This window comes from Ursus maritimus, unplaced genomic scaffold (genome assembly GCF_017311325.1).
Source record: "Ursus maritimus isolate PB19 unplaced genomic scaffold, ASM1731132v1 scaffold_2, whole genome shotgun sequence".
NCBI classification, from domain to species: domain Eukaryota; kingdom Metazoa; phylum Chordata; class Mammalia; order Carnivora; family Ursidae; genus Ursus; species Ursus maritimus.
This window is the reverse complement of record NW_024424452.1, coordinates 78,637,280-78,661,222: the sequence shown is the minus strand read 5'-3', so window position 1 is coordinate 78,661,222 and position 23,943 is coordinate 78,637,280. Positions and strand designations below refer to the sequence as shown.

At 40.5% G+C, this 23,943-nt stretch overlaps 2 protein-coding genes and 1 long non-coding RNA gene across 7 annotated transcripts in view; 1 reads left to right on the top strand and 2 right to left on the bottom strand.

Moving 5' to 3' along the window:
- Nucleotides 1-112: 112 nt before the first annotated feature.
- On the bottom strand, nt 113-11,738 carry LOC103668388 (calcyclin binding protein). The gene is made up of 6 exons (XM_040636238.1): nt 11,486-11,738; nt 6,849-7,068; nt 3,437-3,533; nt 3,086-3,185; nt 1,736-1,833; nt 113-683 (listed from the first exon to the last, which is right to left on the bottom strand). Exons 1-6 carry the CDS (start codon nt 11,504-11,506, stop codon nt 527-529), a joined length of 693 nt encoding a protein of 230 aa, XP_040492172.1. The 5' UTR covers nt 11,507-11,738; the 3' UTR covers nt 113-526.
- Nucleotides 11,739-11,994: 256 nt separating this feature from the next.
- On the top strand, nt 11,995-22,522 carry LOC103668354. The gene is made up of 3 exons (XR_005836375.1): nt 11,995-13,174; nt 15,676-15,973; nt 21,788-22,522. It is a non-coding gene; the product is annotated as an uncharacterized LOC103668354 (long non-coding RNA).
- RABGAP1L (RAB GTPase activating protein 1 like) overlaps nt 16,448-23,943 on the bottom strand; it is a 713,371-nt gene continuing 705,875 nt past the window's right edge. For 4 of the 5 annotated variants that reach the window (XM_008696595.2, XM_040636234.1, XM_040636235.1 and 1 more), the window contains 2 exons: nt 22,529-22,726; nt 16,448-21,519 (listed from right to left, as the gene is read on the bottom strand). In XM_008696595.2, coding sequence (XP_008694817.2) covers nt 21,367-21,519; nt 22,529-22,726 — 351 coding nt within the window. In that variant the 3' untranslated portion in view covers nt 16,448-21,366. The remainder of the gene's footprint in view (nt 21,520-22,528; nt 22,727-23,943) is intronic. The other variant, XR_005836374.1, reaches the window with a different exon arrangement.

Sequence of the window (23,943 nt, the reverse complement as noted above, 5' to 3'; positions counted from 1 at the left end):
AAAGTATTTGTGATTGGATTAGTAGGCCATGGTAACATGTGGTATATCAGGCTGCTCACAGAAAAGAAAACTATGGCAACCTTGAAGCACACAGGTACGAATTTGCATTTTATGCAAAAAATTCAGGTTTTATTTTTACTTATTCTTACATTGGTGGGAGCTGATATCAGGAACTTATAGGCAAACAAGAACTTTTGTTTTCTACCTCTTAGCTGAACAAAAATACACACAATGTGGCATTATCATTAGGCAAGACTTGCTTTTTTACATTTCACACAAGAATACAATATTATCCCTTTTTAAACAGAATGCCCAGATTACTAAGGAAACCATCTTTGGAGGAAATGTTTAATAAGCATATTTTATTTAAATAATTCCTCCAGGAGGAAATGGGAGAATCACTGCCTTTACTTAGAAGATGACTGTGTAAGTAAGTTATATGTCGAATTTATCTGTGCAGCTCACCATTTCCTCATTGGAAACATCAATATTTCCACTTCACAGTTCCCAAAATGACTTTAAAGTCTTAAAATTCTGTGTCTCCTTTGGCTTGCTTCTCTCTTGATTCCACCCAAGCTTTATTAATGGTTCGCTTCATATCATCATCTCCATCTTCATAAATTTTCTTTAGAACATTCATCAGTCCCTCACTAGGATCTGTTTCAGTGTCATAGGAGGGCTTTCTGTGAAAAAGAAAACACAATCAGTAATGGAGATAGATCTATATCTAAATGATCCCATTTACTGATATGGTCCTCAATATAATTAATGCCTGTAGTTCAATCAATCAACACCCAAGCAGGGCCAATTTATATTCTTCATTTATCTTATTCAGGGCCAGATTGTGTAACTGGGCACTGAGGATACAACAAGAGAAAAGACATGGTCCTGTACTCAGGTAATTTGTTCTAGATTTAAAATCAAATCAAATCAAATCACTCTAGCCAACCAAGTGCACCGGGCTACAGGGGAGGAGTGAGAAGGAGGAGGAAGGCTAAATGATTTGACGTAGGGCATCGCCACTGCAGGACATTTCAGGCAGAGGAACAGTCTGACCTAGAATGGAAGTATCTTTAAATAAACACTTTTTAGAAGAGCCATTAAGTAGGATAAAAATACTCTTTCACTCCACACCAGTGACAGTGAAACTAATTACATATGAGAAACTGCTGTGGAATTCAAAAAGTTGATCTAGGTATCTGGACCTCTCTTGGGATTAATGAAATGGAACCTCTGGGAATAGACACAGAATCTGTATAGAAACAGCATGGGTGGGGCACCCAGGAGGGGGTCGGTTAAGCGTCCAACTCTTGGTTTTGGTTTCAGCCCAGGTCACAATCTCAGTCAGGGTGGAGATGAAGCCCTATGTCAGGCTCGCGCTGGGCATGGAAACTGCCTGGGATTCTCTCTCTCCCTCTGCCACCTCCTGCCCCCTCCTCACGCTTGCTCTCTTAAGAAGAAGGAAGAAAAAGTACCACTGGCCCAGGATTAAGAACTAATACAAAAAAGCCAACCAAAACTAAGCCCTCCATAAAAAGCAACCTGCTGTATCCATGCCCTCCTTAAATGTGGACAGTAGAAAGATACAAGATGATTGGGTTACTCAGTGGACATTAAGAGGTAAATGGTCAAATTACAGACTATACAACTCTTATCCGTAACAGCAAAGTGTTAAAAATCTACAATCCCAGCAAAGAATACATTTAAATTCTTAAAGAAATGACAGTAAACTCACTCTTTCTCTTTGCATTCTTTTTCAACCTGAGTCAGGTAGTCCCACCGTGTGTTTTCTGCTTTCTTTCTACATAAGATAAGAACTGTATCTGTCTTGACCTGGAAGAAAAACAGGAAAACAAGTACAACTTACAACACATGGAGATAAGCATGGTTATTTGGAAAATATTTACTCAAAGTTACTATTATGTGTAGGACCTGTTTTAGGTGGTAGTGATACTTTCAGGAATAGGACTCATGAAAAGAGAAGACCATAAACAAGTGAAACGAATACCTTCAGATATAAAGACAAAAATAAAGACAAAGAAGGTGTTAATGGGGTTTGGGGGAGGAACTTCATTAGGAATGGCCTCTGTGAGGTGAAATCTGAGCTGTGGCCCAAGATCCAGAAGAAAGGGCACAGCAAGGAGAAAGGCTATAAAAAGGAGTAGTGGGGTTCTGGTGATTGAAGGAGAGAGTAATACAGTAACGGGGATCAAAGACAGGCGGAAATGGAAATAATATACAACTCTTTCAACAATGATCCATATAATTCCTAATTGAGTATTTGTTCAATGATGGGATTAATGGATAAAGAAGGAAGCAGTGAGACACAAGCTAATTAAGTTATATTCTAATACTGCCTTTAAACTGGTATAGAACTATAACTATGTAAGCACGGATGGCAGAATGGCACCTCTATTACTGAAGTAGAAAAGAGATTATCTGAGTTAGTGAGAAGTGTGAATAGCAGTTTAAAAGGCCATTTATTTTTTTTGGATTTTACTACTTCTAATTAGGCTGAGTGCTTAATTAAGTCCTTTTATTATCAAAAATTTAGATACATTGCTTCTGATAATAGCTACCATTAATTTAAGCACTTTATATATATTTCACATCAGTATATAATTTCAGCTTTGTAAAATAAACTATTCTCATTGTACAAACGAGGAAACTGAGGCACAGAATGACTAAGTGAGCTGCCAAAAAGTAACAACTAGTAAGTGGCAAAACTGGCATCAAAACTCAAGTCTCACTCTTAACCAATTTTAAAAGTTTATTCCCTTCTTGATTTTAGTGCAATATTCTTACAATCACCTATTCTTCTAGAGGCAGGAGTTGACAAAGGGCCAGGTAGTTATTATTTTAGGTTTCTGGCACAGCTACTTAATTCTGCCATTACAGTGCAATCACTGGCCCAGACAACACATAAACAAGTGAGCACGGGCACGTTCCAATAATACAGCCATCAGGCTGTAGTCTGCTGATCCCTGATACAGAGGATAAATTAATTCTAGTTCCTCTCAATTCTAAATCAACGAGGTTCAACTTAATGAGGTTTCATAATATAATGACAAAAAAGCACACTTACTTTTTTTGAACTGCCTTCCACAGAGATGGGTTTTAAGAGATTGTTCACAATCATGGAGTAACTCTTCCCATTTAAATTCTTTACCAAAAGATCAAATGACCTATAATACAATAGTAAATACATTATGTTTCTGGCTCTATGAGAGTTGCTTTATAGCTTTTATGGAAAAAAGCCACAAGTTTTATTTTAGGACGTGCATTTGGCCACCGCTGGTGATAAGATTAACCTCTTCAAAGCAGGTGTAAAGGAGAATTCTAAATTTAAGCAGTTTTAGAAACTGCAAAGAAAAGAACCAGTAATAAAGCAATCTCTGACTTAATGATCACTGTATTTCCCATCGTGAGAACTCACCTCTCTGTGAAATGCACCTGCACATTCTCAGTGGGGACTTGATGAACTCCAGTTAAGGTAATGTAGATTTTCACAAACTTATCTGACTGATCCCATCCTAGTAACAACAAAAAAGGGACATGAGTAAAATCTCATATTATCTCTAGAACAGCAAATGCATATGGCTCCTAAAACTGGAGAAAACTAAATTCTAATAATAGAAACATGGGAAAAATTAAAATGTAACAGACTTTCTAGATGGAGAAATTGAGCTTCATAACAGTTAAGTAATCTATCCAAAGTTAGGGATCTAGCTAGTGGTAGAACTCTGATTCAAATCCAGGTTTACACAAAGCCCGTGGGTTTTTTATTCCTTAGAATAAGGAATATGATCATTAAACACATTCCTTAAGAGTAGCTCATTTTTATAACATCACACACAAAAAGAAACTCAAAATGGATGAAAGGCCAAAATGTGAGACGTGAAACCATAAGCTCCTAGAACAGAACACAGACAGTAATGTCTGGCACTGGCCATAGCAACATTTTTCTAGATGTGGCTCCTGAAGCAAGGGAAACAAAAGCGAAAACAGTACGACTATAATAAAATAAAATGCTTCTGCACATAAAAGGATCATCAATCAAATGAAAAGGCAACCTACTGAATGGGAGAAGGTATTTGCAAACGGTCTATCTAGTAAGCGGTTAATATGCAAAATACAGAAAGAACTTGCATACAACTCAACACCAACCCCCCCCCAAACAAAATGGGCAGAGCACCTGAACAGACATTTCCCCAAAGATGACATACAGGTAGCCAACAGACACATGAAAAGATGCTCAACATCCCTAATCAGGGAAATACCAATCAAAACTATAATGAGATGTTACCTTACATCTGTCAGAATGGCTAGAATTAAAAAAACAAAAAAACATGAAATAACAAATGTGGATATGGATGTGGAGAAAAAGGAACTCTTGCACACTGTTGGTGGGAATGTAAATTGGTACAGCCAGCGTGGAAAACAGAATGGAGGTTGCTCAGAAAATTCAAAATAGAAATACCATTATGATTCAGTAATTCCACTACTGGGTATTTACTCGTGGAAAACGAAAACACTAACTTTAAAAGATACATGTACCCTTATGTTTACTGCAGCATTATTTATAATAGCCAAGAGAGGGAAGCAACCTAAATGTCCATCAACAGATGAATGGATAAAAATGTAGTATATATGACAATGGAATTATTACTCAGCCATAAAAAAGGAGAACGTGCCATCCACAACAGCATGGATGGACAGAGAAAGTGTAAGTACATCAAATGGATAAAGTCAAATACCATATGATTTATCTGTTGAATCTATAAAACCAAACAAAAGCAGAAACAGACCCATATACTGAGAACAAACCAATGGTTGCCAGGATTAAGGGGTGTGGGAGGTACAGGCCTCTAGTTATGGAATGAATAAACTGGGGAGAATAAAAGGTACAGCGTAGGGAATATAGATGATATTGTAATAGAATTGTACAGTGACACTTCTGGTGAGCAAAGCCTAACACAGGTGCTGAATGTTGTACACCTGAAAAGAATGTCTCACTGTGGGTCAACTACACTCAAAAAAATTGAAAGAGCAGCTCATTTTCTTTTTGTGGAAATTTTGTCCTATACCTAAATAGCAATAATTCCTTTAAAAAAAAAAAAAAAGATTTTATTTATTTATTTGACAGAGAGAGACAGCCAGTGAGAGAGGGAACACAAGCAGGGGGAGTGGAGAGGAAGAAGCAGGCTCCCAGTGGAAAAGTCTGATGCGGGGCTCGATCCCAGAACGCTGGGATCACGCCCTGAGCCGAAGGCAGATGCTTAACGACTGAGCCACCCAGGCGCCCCTCAATAATTCCCTACTAAACCAGATGTCTAAACGTCAGTATTATCTAATTCCATAATCATTTCTACTTCTCTAAACAGTTCAAAGGCAATCATCACTTTCTCAGTTCCCTTCCCTGATGGTAAAATAGGGAGTCCAAATCATCCAAATCTAATCTGACTAACCTAAATGAATTCCGTCAACTAAACATACAAACTTCACATAAAAAGCAACTAAAAATGTTTATGCATTTATTATATAGGCGTGCTCTATATATCCCTGACTGTTCCTTGCTTAGTCCAATAGAAATGTAATGTTAATCAAAAAAGACCTCCGAGAGGGTTCTGCAGACCTTCATCTAGTTTCTTCCATTCATTCGATCCATCTTCCACATTCAGAACAGTTTCTCCCTTAACACAAATCAAGGTTACTGAGTATATGCCATAATCCTACAAGCTCAGACCAGCTTCCGATAGTCAAATAGTACACAGCATATCTCCTTTTTGTACTATACTACATCACTTTTTTTTTAAAAGATTTTATTTATTTGAGAGACAAAAAGAGAGAGCACAAGATGGGGGAAGGTCAGAGGGAGAAGCAGACTCCCGCTGATGGGTGAGCCCGATGTGGGACTGGACCCTGGGACTCTGGGATCATGATCTAAGCCAAAGGCAATCACTTAACCAACTGAGCCACCCAGGCACCCACTATACTACATCTCTTAAGCACAACACACACTGCTTTTCATTATAACAATACAGAAAATACATGCTGCCTTTCATGGCTCTATGCATGTCATCTGCTCACGTGATCCCCCTCCTTTTCTTACACTTGCCAAACTCATCCTTCAAACTCAAAATATCTAAGTCTCCATTTCCATCCTTCAGTCTTCCATTACATCAGCTATATTCCCACAAAACTTCACAAATCCCTATTCACTTCATTCGAGCAAATATTAAGTAATTACTATGTGCTAGATACTGGGAGCACAAAGAAAAACGACTGTTCTCCCCTCAAGAGAGCTCAGCAGATTCAAGTTGCGCTGTTACAAATTATCTACTGAGAGAAAATGGTATCATTACATGTTATAGTGTTAGCTGTGTGTCTGTGTCCTAACCACACCATGAGCAAGGACTGGGTCTTGGTCACTACTGTGTATCCACAAGCGCAAGCACAACAGTGGCATAGATTAGGCACTCAGAAATGTTTCTCGAATTTGCCTAGATTCCTTTCCTTAGATAATACTGGTGGTCGTTTGGCAAAGTAAAATGCAAAACAGGATTAAAACAAAAAGCTGTGTTCCTTATATGCTGAACATATTTCAGGATGGGTTCATTCTTGTTTACTCATTATACAAAACCTTCTTGCTCTTGTTGATAGCTTTTAAATCTATTCTTTCCTTTTTCATCTCTTCTAAAGCATCTTAATAAATAACAACGGGTCTTCTCTTTCAAACTACCAAAAACAAACGGACTGTTTTAAAAACTGACTTTGTTAGTGGGTCAGTACTCAGGAGTAAGTTGCTGGGAGGCAGAAAGAGCTGGAGGTAGGGTACTGAGTCATACCGTAATTACTGATTTTCACTGTATATCCTGTTGTAATAGGAGCAACCACAGCAGCTGGCTTTTCACTGTCAAGAAGTTCTGCTTTTCTCTGTGATTTCTGTTGCATCTTGTTCTTGATTTCTGTCTCAATCTTGGCTTTTTCAGCTGTAAGGGCATCACGTACTCTTTTCCTAGTGGCCTTTTCCAGCAGCACCTTCACCTCTTCTAGATCTTTCTGTAGCTGTGTTAAAATAGAAGGTAGGTTAGCTATGATAAATAAAATGATAGCTGGATATTGTGCCTACTGGTCATTTCAGTTTACTGAAGAGCTAAGAATTAAGAGATTCATTTACATTTTCTAGGGTTGGGTTGCTACCTGAGATTCTTTTCTCCAGCCTACTGAACTGTGTAAATTAACTGAAGCTTCCTATTTTTTTTAAAAGAAAATTAATCTTAAAGTAACAGTAATTAATCAAGCCTAAATTTTCCAGTTTGCTAGCTGTTATCTGCCTCTGTTTTAGAACATTTTATTTACAAGGTACTGTTGTGATTCATAAAGTTCGATGAAGGAATCTCAAAAAAACTTATGGATTTCCTTATAACATCTGTTCCTAGTCATCAGGTATTAGGAATTTTAAAAATCTTAAAAAAGATGAGCGAATACACGATGAACATAGTGAAATGCTACAGCAACTTTACTGAGGTAGTCCTTTCTGTGACTGTTACTCACTGGTTCCTACCCCAAATACTTACTACACATGAAAAAGTTTGCATTTTTAAGAGATGAAAAAATAAAGACATATATCAGCTTTTAGGAAAAAGTCTTGTTCTTAATCTTCAGGTTAATGTTGCAGTCAAAAGTCTGGGTCCTGGCTGCACCATAGAGGAGAAAAACCTAGGCAAACAATCCAAAATGCAACACAGTCCTGGGATCGCTGAAAAAACCACCTGTTCTTTTCTCCTTGTGCCAATACATCGCCTACCAGTGTCTATTTCTACTTTCTAGAGAGAGAGCCAACATTTTATGAAGTTCAAGAGTTAAAGACACTTTTAGATAATTTATCAGCTTAAAACCTTTCCCCATTATCCTCTAACATACTGCAAATGCATAAAATCCTTACAAAGGTTTCATTTTCCTTAAATAACTTTACATTCTGACTTGATAATAGCAACTTGACATTATACACTATAGCCTCAGAGCATATAAAAAACCTCAATATAGGGGGGCGCCTGGGTGGCACAGTCGTTAAGCGTCTGCCTTCAGCTCAGAGCGTGATCCCAGAGTACTGGATTGAGCCCCACATCAAGCTCCTCTGCTGGGAGCCTGCTTCTTCCTCTCCCACTCCCCCTGCTTGTGTTCCCTCTCTCACTGGCTGTCTGTCTCTGTCAAATAAATAAATAAATCTTAAAAAAAAAAAATATAAAAATCTTTAAATGCTTGATAACTCAGTATAATGTCCAAGTAGTATTTATTTATTTATTTATTTATTTACTTATTTATTTATTTATAGATTTTACTTATTTGTCAGAGAGAGAGAGCAAGCACAAGCAGGGGGAGCGGCAGGCAGAGGGAGAAGCAGGCTCCCTGCTGAACAAGGAGCCCCGATGTGGGACTTGATCCCAGCACCCTGGGATCATGACCTGAGCCGAAGGCAGACGCTCAACCCACTGAGCCACCCAGGTGTCCCGTCCAAGTAGAATTTTAAAGTCTTTGTTTTCTTAAGTCTTAAAAATGTAGTAAGAGAAAAACAAATGATTTTTACCCTGTCTTTCATTATCTCATTTAACTCTGATGCCCTCATTTCACCTATCAGTAACTACTAGGATGGTAAATAAAAAGTCCAACTGTGGCAGTCTCCTGTCTTATCTACTCCCCTCACCCCCCAAAACTCATATTACTAAGACAAAAAATCCTGCAATTTCATCTTTTGAGCACAGAACCAAGATGCTTTCGTACAAAGCATCATATCTTATTATAATCTAAAAAAATTCACATTGATTCTAATACCAATATAATAATCTTGAAATGTAAAATCAGTAATTTGTTCCTGAGTAAGGATTCACTTAACAACAACAACAAATAGAAAATATATCAAGTCTTTTTTTTTTTTAAGATTTTATTTATTTATTTAACAGAGACAGCCAGCGAGAGAGGGAACACAAGCAGGGGGAGTGGGAGAGGAAGAAGCAGGCTCCCAGTGGAGGAGCCTGATGTGGGGCTCGATCCCGTAACGCCGGGATCACACCCTGAGCCGAAGGCAGACGCTTAACCGCTGTGCCACCCAGGTGCCCCTATATCAAGTCTTAAACAACATGTTTTATTTGACTGGATAGGAATCCCTTTTCTAGCAGGCTTCTTTAACTCAGAGAATTAAGCAAGGGACTCTCAGGCCCTGTTGATAGCCCGTTTTGGCTCTCCCCTACTACGAAAGGAAGGGACCCACTGCTAAGTCTGAAGCAACCTTCCAACGGGCCTTTTTTTAATTCCACAGTGCTGTTATTTACAGACCTGAAACCAGTAAAATCGATCTCTTTGGTACTTTTCCTGCACACATACTTGAAGATGTCATAGATACAGCAGTTTCTCATCTAATTTACCTCAGCATTCATCTGTTTTCCTTATGCAGAATCACACATCCCTTTTATCCCCACCCATAAACACATTCAAGCTTTATCTTATTAATTTCTGAGTTCTTCACCAGGAAGCATTAAAACCAAAGTGCCTCAAAATGAGCAAAGGACTTGAACACAGCCATCAAGCAAATGAAAAGATGCTTAACATCCTTAGTCATTTAGGAAATGTGCATCGAAATCACAACAGGAGGCCACTTCACACCCACTAGGAGGGCTAACATCACCAACCCCCCCCCCAATAACAAGTGTTAAGAGGGTGGGCGGATACTGGTACCTTCATACATAACCTGTGGGAATGTCAAGTGGTGCAGCCACTTTGAAAAGAGTTCACATGCTCCTACAATTCCACTCCTAGGTACGTACCTCACAGAATTGAAAATACGTGTCTACATAAGAAGTTGTACACAGTATTCATAGCGGCACAGCTCATAACAGCCAAAAATCAACCATCCAAATGTCCATCAACTGATAAAGCAGAAACAAAATGTGGTATATCCATAAAATGGAATATTACTCAGCCATAAAAAGGAACATGCCACGCCAGGGATGAACTAGAGATCATTTTAAGTGAAAAAAGCCAAAAGCAAAAGGCCACATTCTTTAAGATTCCATTTATATGAAATGTCCAGTACAGACAAATCCAGAGAGACAATCAGTGGTTGCTGGAGGGAGGGGAAAGAGGAAGGGACTGCTCAAGAGACACTTAATAGGTTTCTTTTGGGGATAATGAAAATGTGGAATTACACAGTAGTGACAGCTGTGCAACACTGAATTTACTAAAAATAAACAGTACACTGTAAAATGGTTAAACAGTAAATTTTATATCAAACCAAAACAACCCCTGAAGTGTGTATTTTTAAGTACCTCAACTGAGAAAAGTCACTTATTTTGAAGAGGATTAATAACTGAGCTATCCATATGTGTGACTGTGAAGTCACTGTAGAGACCGTTTCCTCAGGGCACATGGAAACCCAAGGCCTATCTTTAACAGGTAACATAAACCTGCGGGAGGTATCCAGTGTAACACACACACACACACACACACACACACACACTCCTCATTTAAAGATTTTTAGACTTCCAAGTCAAGTTTGAGATTTCTCAGACTTGTTCATATTGAGGAAAAGACTTCCAGAAAACAAATCTAGTTAATACCCAACACTTTACTGTGAATAACAGTATCGTGTGTTTGCACCCTACTTAGGCCAGGAAAAGAGCAATGCAAATACTACTATTCCCATTTTCTAACTGTGCAAACTAAGTCTTCAAAAAGTTAAGCCACCCCTGTTCAGCGTCCATAGAGCTTAAAAGAGAAAAAGGCTATTTCCCACCGCTACTTACAAGTAACTTTCCAACTTATTTTTAAAACGCATACAGCAGATCGCTGTTTGCCAAGCACTGTTTTCGACACTGAGCACTATTAGCTGTTCTAACTCTGTGAAATGGACACGACTGTGGCACAGAGACGCGCAATAACATGCCCAAAGTAACCCAGCTACTCCTGAGTTGAGAAAACAGGTCTAGAAGTCAAACGCCGGGAGCAAAGCCTTCTCACCTTCCAACCGCCTTCCACGGTGGAACGACCCCGCGGTTTCTGCAACGAGCGTTAAAGCAGCCTCACGTTCTCCGGCTCGTCTAGCGGGAGCGGACGGAGTCTGAGGAAAACGTGAAGGTGCCCAGCTCGCCCAGCTCCACCGCGGGCACTACCTGCAAGCCAGGAACCGCCACACAGCCCCGAGCACCCAGCCGGCAGGGACCACCGGCAAGGCCGGGGCTGAGCGCCGGGTCTCCATCGGCAACTTTCCCGGGGCAACCGAGGCCCGAAGCCGGCAGAGGCCGCTGCAGGTGGGCGGCTGGGCGGCCGAGGCCAAGCTCGGGGACTGGACGACGCAGAAGGGAGCCAGGAAGGCGGCCGCCAGGCACCTCAGCTCGGGAAACAGGGCGGGGGGGGCGGGCGCGAGTGCCGGGCGACGGTGTTCAGAGCCCCGCACGGCCGAGTGAGGAAAATGAGGCCGGACCCTTACCTCTTCCAAAGCTGAAGCCATGGTCAGGCTGATCAGGCAAGGCCCGAGCTGCAGCCACACAGGGGAGAGAACAGGAAACACCGCACCGAACGCGCTAACCCGGACGCAGGCCCCACCCGCACGAGTCGCAGCGCCCCAAGCCTGCGCGCAAACCCGACCCGGCGCGAGACCAGGCCCGCCTCCCGCACGCGGCGCCTCTGGAACCTTCGCGAGTCCGACGCCGCCGCAAGCCCCCCCACCCCACCCCGCGCGCCTCTCTTAGCCCCGCCCCACCAAACCTGGTCCCGCCCCGCCCGCCGAGTCTCCTAGCAACGCTCAACTCTCGCGAGCAAACCAGCAACTCGAGAAGAGTAACGCCTCTTCCTCCCCGCCTGGGCAACTGCACGTGTTATACTTTGACCTCGCGTGTCCCGGCTGCGCAGTCGCAGCTGAGAACAGCTATCTTGACGTACCTTAACCCAACCCCGGAAATAACGTACTGGTCTTCGGGGTCCAAATCGGAAGTTGACTAGAGTCAGCTGTTTCCGTCCCCTTTAGGGCACCGGGTCGGCTAGGCAGCCATCTTATTTAAAGCATATTTGTGGGCGTCTGTGAGAAAAGGACCAAAAACGGGGAGAAGGGACAGCCTTTTTATGTTAAAACGGGAAAGAATGAAGATGGTTAGCGTGGAGGATCCTGAAGGGAATAGTTCGGTGTTCAGTGGGTTCTGACGCTCTGGAGACTCACCACGATTTAGCGTCTGCGATATGGTGGCGTCATCACGGAGCGCCACGGGAGGTGCGGTTGCTCTGGCCACGTGATGGGACCCTGTAGAACAGCCAGGGTTTAAAGCGGCTAATGCCAGGTTCCCCCCTCCCCCCGTCTTTGGCCACTTGTGGCCCCGCCATTCTTCAATGACTGTTGAATTGCTCCTAGGGCACCTTCGCCCCCTTCACCGAACATTCTGCAACACTAATTCTAATCCAGGTTTGAATTGGATTTAATTGAGGCTGTTAACTGGAGAAAATGTAGGCTGAGTGTTCCTGGGATTACATTATGTTCCTCCTGTATTTCGTATCATTTTAGCCTTCGGCAGCAGGGTTGGGAACAAACAGTAACCTCTGGGAAGTCAAATAACCCTCACTCAGCTTTATACATCGCCCAAGGTAGCGATTAGAATCATCAAGTCTGAGAAGGAAAAAAGCTACTAGCAAAATGCAGGCTGGCCATTATCATAGTGAAGAAGATTCTGGAGTGCAGTACAAAAATAGACAAATTAGGGGCGCCTGGGTGGCTCAGTCATTAGGCGTCTGCCTTTGGCTCAGGGAGTGATCCCGGAGTCCTGGATTGAGCCCCACATCAAGCTCCTCTGCTGGGAGCCTGCTTCTTCCTCTCCCACTCCCCCTGCTGTGTTCCCTCTCTCGCTGGCTGTCTCTCTGTCAAATAAATAAAAATTAAAAAAAAAAAATAGACAAATTACAGCTACTTACAATATGCATGAATCTCACAGACCTGACGTTAAGGGAAAGAAGCCAGATAGAAGAGTTTATGGATTTACTTAAATGAAGTCTAAAACCAGCAAAAGTCATTAGTTAGGGTGTTGAAAATCAGGATAGTCTTTCCTTGGATGGGGAGGACAATGACAGAGCCACGAGGAGGCTTTTGAGGTTCAGAAAATGTCCTGTGCCTTGATGTGGATGTTGGTGACAGGTATGTTCACTTTGTAGAAATTCATGGAGCTGTAAACTGGAGTGCAATTTTTTTGTATGTTATACTGAGCTAAAAGTTATATTTAAGTAGGCGGGAATTTTCCTGAGAAGATGCAATGTTACACTGATACGTTACAGTTGTCAAAATTGATAGAATGTACTCCTAAGATCTGTGCATTTTGTTTTATGTTAATTATTCCTGTTTTTTAAAAAGTATCCAGCCAAAGCCTGTAATTATTTATACTTAATAGAACAAATAGCCCATTGCACTGCGTGAAAGCTTGATGTAATACAGTGTTTTTCTAATTTGCTTGATTATGCACCTGGGACAACTCCCCGCACCTCGCCAGATAGCCTAACTAGAAGATATATATATTTTTTATTACTGGTCTTTTTTTTTTTTTAATTTAAATTCAAGTTGGTTAACATATAGTATTGGTTTCAGGAGGAAATTTTTGTATTCATCACTTCTATATAACACCAGGTGCTCATCCCAGCAAGTGCCCATCACCCATTTTATCCCATCCAGTAACCCTGTGTTCATTCTCTATAGTTAAGAGTCTTTTATGGTTTGCTTCCCTCTCTGTTTTTATCTTATTTTATTTTCTTTCCCTTCCCCTATGCTCATGTTTTGGTTCTTAAATTCCACATGAGTGAAATCATATGGTATTTGTCTTTCTCTGATTTATTTTGCTTAGCATAATTTACTCTAGTTCCATCCACATTGTTGCAAATGACAAGATTTCATTCTTTTTGATGGCTGCATAATATTCCATTGCATATATGAACCACATCTTTATCCAGTCATCAGCTGATGAACATCTGAGCTCTCATAGTTTGGCTATTGTGGACATTGCTGCTATAAACATTGGGGTGCATGTGCCCCTTCAAATCAGCATTTTTGTATCTTTTGGGTAAATAGTAGTGCAATTAGTTGCTGGGTGATAAGGCAGTTCTATTTTTAACTAAAGTTAGAAGATTATAAATACCTTCTATTATCCAGTGACTCCCATATCAGTGTCTTCAGCAATACCCCTCCTCTGAGCTCCAGACTGTCTCTGCTTGGATGTCTGAGAAGTATATCAAATTTAGCTTATCTGAAAAAAGAAAACAAACAAAAAAACCACACAACAAAGATCTCCTCCCAATCGTCTTCACACCCCAAATCAGTTTCTCCAATTACTCTTCAGCTCTGTGAATGGTTACCTCCTGCTCTAATTGCTCAGAAGAAAGAACTCTTTGGCCCAAAATGTCAGTTGTTTTCTCTGAGGTTGAGAAAAATTCTGTGCTAGTTTAAACTTCACAGAGGTAGGATCTTTTTGTTCACCCCATTTCTAGCGCTTAGAACAGAGACTAGCGCAGTAAGCCGTCAGTAAATTTGCTTGAATTAATTTAATAGACCTGGTAATCTGCGTCTCATTTTTATTTTTGTTATTTAAATACTATAATTTCTACTTGGTGAGCCCATACTAAAGCCTGAGCTTCCTTGCAAATCTTCCTTACGAGAAAACTTTTGAAATATGTTGTTCTGTCTCCCTTTGACAGTAATCAAAAGTTTCGTTACAGTAAAATCTCAAAAAGGTGAAATTAAGAATCCCATGCAAATACAAAAGGAACATGTGACAAACATTTTATTCAACTCAGTTAATGAGGGAACCAGTCAGGTATTAAAACTGTTATCCTAGTGTGTTTGCATAATGGATACTTAGAGGCAACTTATTTCTGTTTTTTAGATTTTATTTATTTGGGCAGTGGGGAGAGCAGAGGGAGAGAATCTCAAGCAAACTCCCCGCCAAGCCTGGAGCCTGGTGTGGAGCTCTGTCTCACAACCCTGAGGTCATGACCCGAGCCGAAACCGAGAGCTGGAGGCTTAACCCACAGAGCCACCCAGGCGCCCCAGGACAATTTAATAATGGAATGTTAGTGTAAGGTTGCACAGTTAGATACAAACTGGCTAATGTCCTACAGGGAAATAAGCCATATATAATCTCTGGAGTATCCATTCCACTGAAAAGAAAGTAGGGATTTGCATCCCTATGGGTCATAAATGTACAATTTAACATGTAACCTAAGTATAGAAACTTTAATCAGTAGTGAACCCTGAATTTCATTTACTGTTCATGTTAAGAACACTCATGACTTCTAACTACCAAATTCATTAGATATTTTCTGAATAATTTTGGTTTTACTTTTTACGTACAATTTCTCATTTTTTAAAATACCACATGGACCAAGGCCACCGGGCTGGCTCAGTTGGAAGAGCAGGCAACTCTTGAGCTCGGGGTAGTGAGTTTGAGCCCAATGTTGGGTGCAGAGATGACTAAAAAACAAACAAAAAGATCTTTAAAATAATAATAATAAAAAAATAGCCACGTGGGCCAAACAAAAGAGGTCTGCAGTCTGGGTTTGAACCTCAAACTGTAATTCTACAATCTCTGTTGAATATTCTTACTGCATGCTGAAGTCTAAGAGGAGCTGACTAATCTCTTGGATTTCACTTAGGTTCCATGGGCTTCCAGGACAAACTGCAAATTGGGGTTCTCTGCACCATGCCTCCACTTCCGAGAACCCCTCTGGAGTCCGGCTTGAATTGCGCCATCACCCACTGTGCTGTACTTTGAAGACTTGGCCGCAACTGCCTCATCCAGGATTAGCCAATGTGGTTTTTGCGAGACTTTGGAATTGGGACTCGGAAATGCTAGTCCATCTCTGCTGGTCACTTGAAGAGAAAACATGTGAACTTGGTAGCTGTGCACGAAGAAGCGGGGAAACTTGTTTTCAGAGGGAGACGCAGCAGCAGGTAAGCATTACCTGGCAAGATGAGCAGAAATGTGATTATGCTTAAGTTCCTGATGGCATTCCAGTCCTTGTCCCAGCGCCTCTTCAGGCCTGTTTGGCCTTTAGGAGATGAATTCACCCATTCCTTTTAATTAATTGCCTTATGATTATTTAGCCGTGAGAGTGTCTGGTACGTGCAACCAAGGAGTCTCTACAGAGAGAAGGGGGCCCTTGGCAGTGCTGCTGTGCACAGCATCCTTCCGCAGGGTTTGCCCGCAGCAAACTCCTGGCATACTGTCTCTTTCTAAATGGACTGGAGTCTAGGGTCCGTGAAGAAGCGTTACATAAACATTGGGTTCAGATGATTCAGAACAGTCAACTAGAAACAAATCAAAAAGACGTATATGGACTTCAGAACAAATGTTTATTACTGCTTAATGGGGCCAAAGGGGCAACACAAAGTATTGAAAACATCACGGACTCACAAAAACAGTCACCTTGTTACCTTCTTGGTTGAATTTGTTTATTTCACAAGGCTTCATTCACACATGAAAACAAGATACTAATCCAAGTTCGTAACTGTTATAAAAGTAAACATTTGTTGGGACAATGTACAATAAATTGCACTTTTCTTAACAAGCATTACATTTACACTGATAGCATGTACTATACATAATACATGGAATTATGGAAACATCTAATTGGTCAGTGTTTACAGAGGCTGCTCACTCATGTTTCTTTTATAGTCAGCACTGTTTGGGCCAATCAACTCCTTTATTCTAGAACCTGTTTTCTTTAGAGAAGTCATGGACGAAAATCATAGAATTCACAAAAATAAATGGTACAGAATTTCTACTACCTCCTCAGCAAGGGAAAGGTAGGAGTTGAAAGAAGGGAAGTGATGCTGATTGAGAAACTTCTTCCTTCACTTGAACTGAAGATCCATACATTATGCAAAATACCAAAAATGGAGAAATTGGTGCAAAAGGCTATTGGGTCATCTTGGATTCTGGGACCATCTCCAGCTTTATTCTTGTGCTTTCATGACACCAGAGTCTTGATGCATTTATATACTTATAATTAAGTTGCCTATATTTTATTCCATATATAATATATAGTTATTAAAATTACATTTTAACGGAAAAGATTTTACATAGTAACTTATTGCCAATGAAAAAGGAAAGTAACTTAAAATGTTTATTTTCTACTCAATGATTCTCTTTTCTTAAAGTTTTCAGAATACTACTAATGATAAACTAAGGATGGAGGTGGGGAGAATGGGACATGTTGATGAAGATGTTTTTATAACAGGTAACAAATTCATTCAGAGATACGCTTGACATGTAGTCTTTCAGACGGAAGCCGGGAAGGGGACACCTGACTGGAGTCACTCGGCCACTTGTAAACATCCGCTCTTCTCGTTACAACTCATGAGCCTCGTCTGTTGAGGTGCGGCCCACGTGGAAGCATTCATTTTGGTAACTTTTGCAGAGAGAAGGAAATTCCTAAAATGAAGGGCTTTGCCTGTGTTACATGGAAGTTGCTAGAAGAGAGGAAGGCTGTTCAAGTTCCATGTGGCATCAGCAGGGCAACCAGAGGGGAAGATAGTTTTGTATCTGGGAGTAGGAAACACAGGCCACTGAACTCTCGTTTGGCCGTGTGTGTATTCAGTGGCGTGGCGCCTGGCCGTACAGGAGGCAGGGATCCTCTATGAAGAATTCTACCAGTCACGCACATACACAAGTCGAACAGTGTTCAAATCAAACAACAGCGTTTGTCCGTTCTCTCATTTACTTGTAACTGAAGCAAGAAAAGCAGCTATCTTAAGAGTTGGAATTTTTTTTAAAGAGTAAATTCTATAATAGAATCCTCTTGCTAAGTAAGTAAAAAGCATTCTTTCCCAGAGAGAGAAAACAAACAAGGTATCTAATTTTTTTAAAGCTCCCTTCTCCCTTCAAGGGATCCTGAAATCAGACAACTACGTCAGAATCGTCAGTGGGTTGATCTCAGCTGAAGAAAACTCAGTCCCGGACATTAGTTCCTCGTGCGGGCCTCGTCCTCAGGAACTGAACAGCTCCTTTCAGGATCTCTCATCTCATGCCCTGAACTGTGCCTGCACTTGTCTTTCTCACTTTCACTGGGAAATAAAGCCACTAGTCAGTAACTGAAAAATAGTTTAAGAAAATGGAGTAGGGGTTTGAGAAGAATAAATATTAACAAAAGGTACAGAAGAATGAAATTTTTGGGAAAAAAAGAAGCAAGATAAATATTATTATTAACTATTCTCAACATCAGTACAAAGACTGCTTTTGTACTTTACTTTGGAATTTAAGAAAGCCAACGAAGAAATTACGAACTGAATAGCTGGGAGAGGGAAAGAGAGGCCAGAGGCCTATATGATATTCCTATCAGCGTTTTGATAGGCACTCATACACAGAACATTAGGTAACTGAGAATTTCTTTGCATTAAATTATATGTAACTAAATATAACCAAATTGTGCCATGGCTCAGGGTGGGAAGCTAGCAAACATATGCACTGCAAAATTCAGCTGGGTTTTTTTCAGCTTCAAAGAATGTGTTTAACAAGAGTCTCAAGATATAAAAGCTAATGAACTGAACTATCAGATTGAAGTTCGTTCCTTTCATTTATCCTGTAGAATTTAATGAAAAGAGAAATCATCACTCTTCAGAATGCTGCAAGTGTTGGATTTCTGGAGGAATGTATTATACAACATATCCTAGGAAAAGATGAAAAACAATCTAGAATATTTGGAAATTTCCTAGATGTCTGGGCTGATTGATGTCTTTCTAAAAGAAATTCAAGAGCAGAGTAGCAATTTTCAAATATATTTCAAAATAAGTGAAATTAAAACTAATAGTTACTTAATACGGGGAGTGCTCTAGTTTTCAGACAATACACGGGGAAAGACATATGGCTTGGGGTGGTGCTATTATATTGAAGGAAAAATCCTATTATACATCAAATTTTGAATTTTCTTTCTATCTAGTATTGCTACTGACCCAAAGGCATTGCAGTGAGGAACAGTTTAGACTTACGGTACCAGTACACATAGGATATGGAACTGGAGAAGAAAAAAAAAAAAATCTACAGATTGCCATTAAAATATTTTGAAAGAGTTAAGAGAAAATGCGAAAGACAGATTACACATTTGGAATGTATGTACCTGGTGATTTTGTTTAAAGAAAAAAAAAAACGTAAGGGGCTCTGGAACTGAGGCAGGTGTACACGTGAGGACTGGACTTACAGCCATTCTATTTCTCCCTCAACTACCACGTAAGGAAAATGATGCAACTTAGGCATTCTGTGGAATGTGCTGACTTTTGGAAGTTAAAAAGAGCTCTGTACAGTAAAACTATGAGATTCACAAAACATAAAAGAACATCTTTAATTTAGCTGGCCATTTGATAAGGCAACTTGTACAAGGCTTCTTGGAATCAAAGCATAAAGTACCAGCAAAGCTAAAAAATTATCCTACATGATTTACAGAAACAAGTACCAAGATGCAATTTTCTAGCCATTATATTTTACGACAACGAAAAAAGAGATTACCTTTTCTAAATCACCAAGTAGGGAATATCAGAGTCAACACAGACACTCAGAATGCTGGATTATTTTCCTTTTTGGTACCAGGAAATGAATATTATAATGAAAGACGACAGAACAAAACACAATTCTGTAAGAAAAGTATTATTTGATGAGTGTAACAAAGGATAACATCCATTCAGTTTTATGGGTTGTAGATGATATAATAAACACTTACCAATGAAGGCGACTTAACTTTTTAGAGTTTAATGATCATTTTGGAGGAAAGGATCTACTATGAGCAACTTATACTGCATGCTCCTGGAGTTGAGATGCCTCTTATTTAATTTTTACTTCCAAGAATGTGTAACTTTTAATTGCAACATATGGCACGGATGAGAATCACTCTGGCTACAGAGTTTAAGATCCTTTGCAAAGAATTATGTTCAACAATGAAGCGAAGGATGAGTATCAATAAATGTAGTATCAATGTACATAGCTGATGGTAGTTTGGTTGGCGTAAGGACCAGAGCCTCCAAACTAGCTTAGAAAATGGGAAAATTAGTTTTGCTGTTACCAAAGGATTTCCTGCAAGGACTATATATATATATATATATATATGTTAAATATAATTGAAAAAAAACTATTTCCACCAACTTTTACACAATAGCTTTACCTTTCCATGAGATATGTATTTCTATAAAGATTTTATATTCAATCAAAAATGTTACCAATTCATTTGCATCTCTTCATCTGGGGTACCAAGGGCACATTTTTAGGGAGATGCAGAAATCAGTAAAAGTTGTCTAACAGTAAACTAAGATAATGTGAAGCTGACCTTTATTTCCCATTTCATAACTTTAAAAAGGTAGAGTATATTAGTGTTTACTTAGCAAATATATGTCAACATTAAATGAAATACTCTGTCCCTGGTTCTCTATTTCATTTGAAGCACAATGGCTGAACCTGGGCCTTTCTAGGCTTCTCCAGTAACGGTTCCCTAAAGCTACAACTCGCAATAGCCACTCTGACTTCACGTTTGCTGGAAGTCACAACTGTGTTCACACGTAGGAATCGGCAATTCCCGTGTAGAGTTTCCCAGAAGGACCTGTTAGAATACTAGGGCCGAATGATTCATCTTATCCTGCATTTATCAAAATCTCTGTTCCTTTCCTCTAGGGTGTTTTCTCAATAGTCTATCTTATTCCATGGTTCTTGGCACTTCATTTCCAGATATACCCAACAGAAAATGAAAATAAACTCATTCTTTTTGGGGGGACTGTTCAATCCCAGGTTTAGTCTTTGGACAGGATTATCGTTTTCCAGGGAGTCATTTTCAGGAAGAAACCTGACAGTCGTCATGAATGGTCCCACAGTGTGCTTTATCTGAATAAATCCTGAAAAGATAAGAGGTTTAGATTTCAATCTTTTTTTTTTTCTTTTTCTTTTCTTTTTTTTTTCTTTTTTTTTGCTGTGACGAATATCATCCTATCACTTCAACCTTGGAATAAAAGACATCTCCATTTTTATGTAAGTTAAAAGTAATTATGAATAATTAGTTCTAAATAAAAAGCATTTAGTTCTGAATTACTTATTTCCAACTAAACATCAGGCATATAAAATAATGGGTAATACTATGATGGAACTGAACACGGCCTTCCATGAAGAAGCTCAAAAGCAGGTATTCAACATAACTCAGGTCAGTTTAAATAACATCCCTTTGCAAAGTGTCAAACGAGAAAGAGTGAGAGCTACTGAGAATCCTGGCTTGCTTTCTGGCCTCTACTTTCCTGCAAAGGGACACCGGGAGACTCCTCCTGGGTTTCTGTCCCTTTGATCGTTGTGCTCTTCTGCTTGGGTGAGGCTGGAACTATGTGCTCTCCTTGGGTGGCTGGGTGGCCAGCGGTGGCTGCAGTGGCTGGGTGCCCGTGGCCGTTTTGATAGAGTTCAGGGTTTTGCTAAACCAAGAGTTTTTTGCAGCTTGGATTTCATTCATAAGGGCTCCTCTCTGATGTTCAAGTTCCTAATTAAGAAAAGAAAATCATCTGAGTTATAAAAGTGTTTTCTCTCTGCCCAAAAACCCAAAGTATAGCTTTTTGGAATCCCCAGGTCTGTATAGCCACAGCTGTCCTCCCACAAAACCCACGAGAGATTTAACTGGCTTCTTAATGCAAGAAAACTATTTAGACTAAAAGAGTTACCACTGAAAGTCAGAATCTGGCTTCCTCTGAACAGTGAAATGAAACCTCATTTTATCTTTTCTTCCCCCTGTGTTTTTGGTCCAAATTTAGGCTTAGGTTACAACACGTTTGAAACAACAGACATATGGATGGACTGAACTTCTACTGATGACGTAAGCATGAATGAGTTCTATTCCAAACACACGGCCTTCGCCCCTGAGAACACCCCAGGTCTAGCACAGAAGCCGTTAAGGGTCACTGACGTGGCCCAGGTTAGAAACATGGCAGGTTATGGCGGTGGGTAAGGACCCTGGGAAAAAGGAAATGTGGAACAGTCCACCAGAAGCCAGGACTGTTTTTCTAATTATGTTATCTTCTGATATGGACAGAGATTTTTGGGGAAAGGGATTTGGTAAAGTCAGGTAAAGAGGAAGGAGAAAAAACTCCAAAAGTGAAGAATGGGTGTCAGCCACTGTTCACCTGTCAGGGCAGGGACAACAGAGAAGGTCTGGCCTCTCATTCTCAGGATCAGCTACCACAGTGGCCGAAGCTCAGTGAGAAGGTACCTCGGCAAGAGAACTCTCAGGGTAACTACAAAAGCATATGCTTACGTTCTCGCAGGGTGTCATTTTCATTATTACATTTGCATTTAAAACTATGTGTTTATGTCACTGTTTAGAAATCATGCTGTAAAATGTGACTGTGGACGACGTATCAGTGGGCAAAGAATGTATTCATCGTATGTGGGAACATCTTCGGCGCTGAGCTGTTTGGGCGGATTCCGAGGGACGAGAATGTGTCGAGAGCACGGGCTGTTTCTCTTCTCCTGTGAGCTCGTCGCCGGTCACCGACCTGGATTTTGCACTTGGCCTCCACCAGCTGCAGTTTGGTCTGCGCCAACTCCAGCTCCATCTCCCTCAGCTGCTTCTTCAGGGAGTCCTTCTCATCATCCAGGTCCACCCCCGGCTCCTCCCTGCTGACAGCCACGGGCTTCAGAGCACCCTCTTTGCTGAAAATGTCGCTGCAGTGCTTACAGGCCATCATTTTACCCTGAAAGAGCCAAAGAGAGAACCCCCATCAAACGACTTCACGGCAGAAATAACTTCCTGAAACAAGAGGACATGATTCACATGGAGACACTGCTTGTGGTCCTCAAAGGCAGGCCCACTTCTGAAGGTAATTACTTTTCTTGTGCTGCAACCAAAATGGTTTTAGCACAAAACCCGACTGTGCAAGTTAGCTGCTCCTTGTCTCTTAAGGTGTCTCTAGAGAGACCTGCAAATGGAAAATATTAGAGCATCTCTGTGAAACCTGTTCTAGAAATTCTGTGCTGCCATTCGTCTTTCTAGAGCCCCATGCCATAGGCTCTCCATGCAGTGTCTTCTGAATCCCAGAGTTACTGTAAGACATGTACTCTTCTCATCCCCACTCTAAGTGGAGAAACTCAGAGTTTAAGTAGCTCGCCCACAGTAGACTGAGAAAGGTCATCGTGACTAACCCAAATCTATGCTTGCAACAGAGTTTATGTCGTTCGGTTCAGCTTTAAGCAAAGAGGATCATTACTGTTCAAGGTGATGAACGTAAACTCTGCCTTATGCCTGGCCTGCCAATCAGGCGCACAGCACTGACAGCAGCAGCTCCTCAAGATGGCGGTGCTACTGTTTTCCTAAAATATCTCCAAAACTAGTTTAGAGCTAAAAGATATTACAGAGTATTTGTATTTTAATGTACTACTACATATTATAATATGTCCATAACCGAAACTATACTCCTTTCTTCTCTCTCTCTCTCTCACACACACACACACCCCAACTCTGGGGTCATCTTTTCTTTACCTTCTCCCTCATTCCGTATTCAGCTGGTCATTAACTTATTATTTCTCTGACATGTCCAAGCTCTCCTCATCCCAGGCCTGAATCCCTAGAAGTCACCTTCTCAGCCCCCCGATGGCTTTTTTTAAATGTTTTTTTAATTAACATATAATGTCTTATTGGTTTCAGGGGTACAGGTCTGTGATTCGTCAGTCTTAGAGAATACCCAGTGCTCATTACAACACAAACCCTGATTGCTTTCTTATCCCATCCTTCATGCACTCTTCAGATTCCTCCCTGATTAATATTCATTAGACACTTAAAAGATATCCTGTGACTCTCTCCAGAACCTATACGAACAATTAGCCCACCACTGGCACTAAATAGGCACACAGCATGTATCTGTTGTATATATTTATTGTTGACTAAATAAAATGTTAAAGTGGTGGCTTTTGA

Excerpts from the sequence above, each read along its gene's own strand:
- LOC103668388 (XM_040636238.1), bottom strand. The coding sequence starts at position 11,506 with ATGGCTTCAGCTTTGGAAGAG. Across the intron at positions 7,069-11,485 it reads TGGCTTCAGCTTTGGAAGAG|CTACAGAAAGATCTAGAAGA; the intron begins GTAAGGGTCCGG and ends ATTTTAACACAG. Across the intron at positions 684-1,735 it reads AAAGAATGCAAAGAGAAAGA|AAAGCCCTCCTATGACACTG; the intron begins GTGAGTTTACTG and ends TCTTTTTCACAG.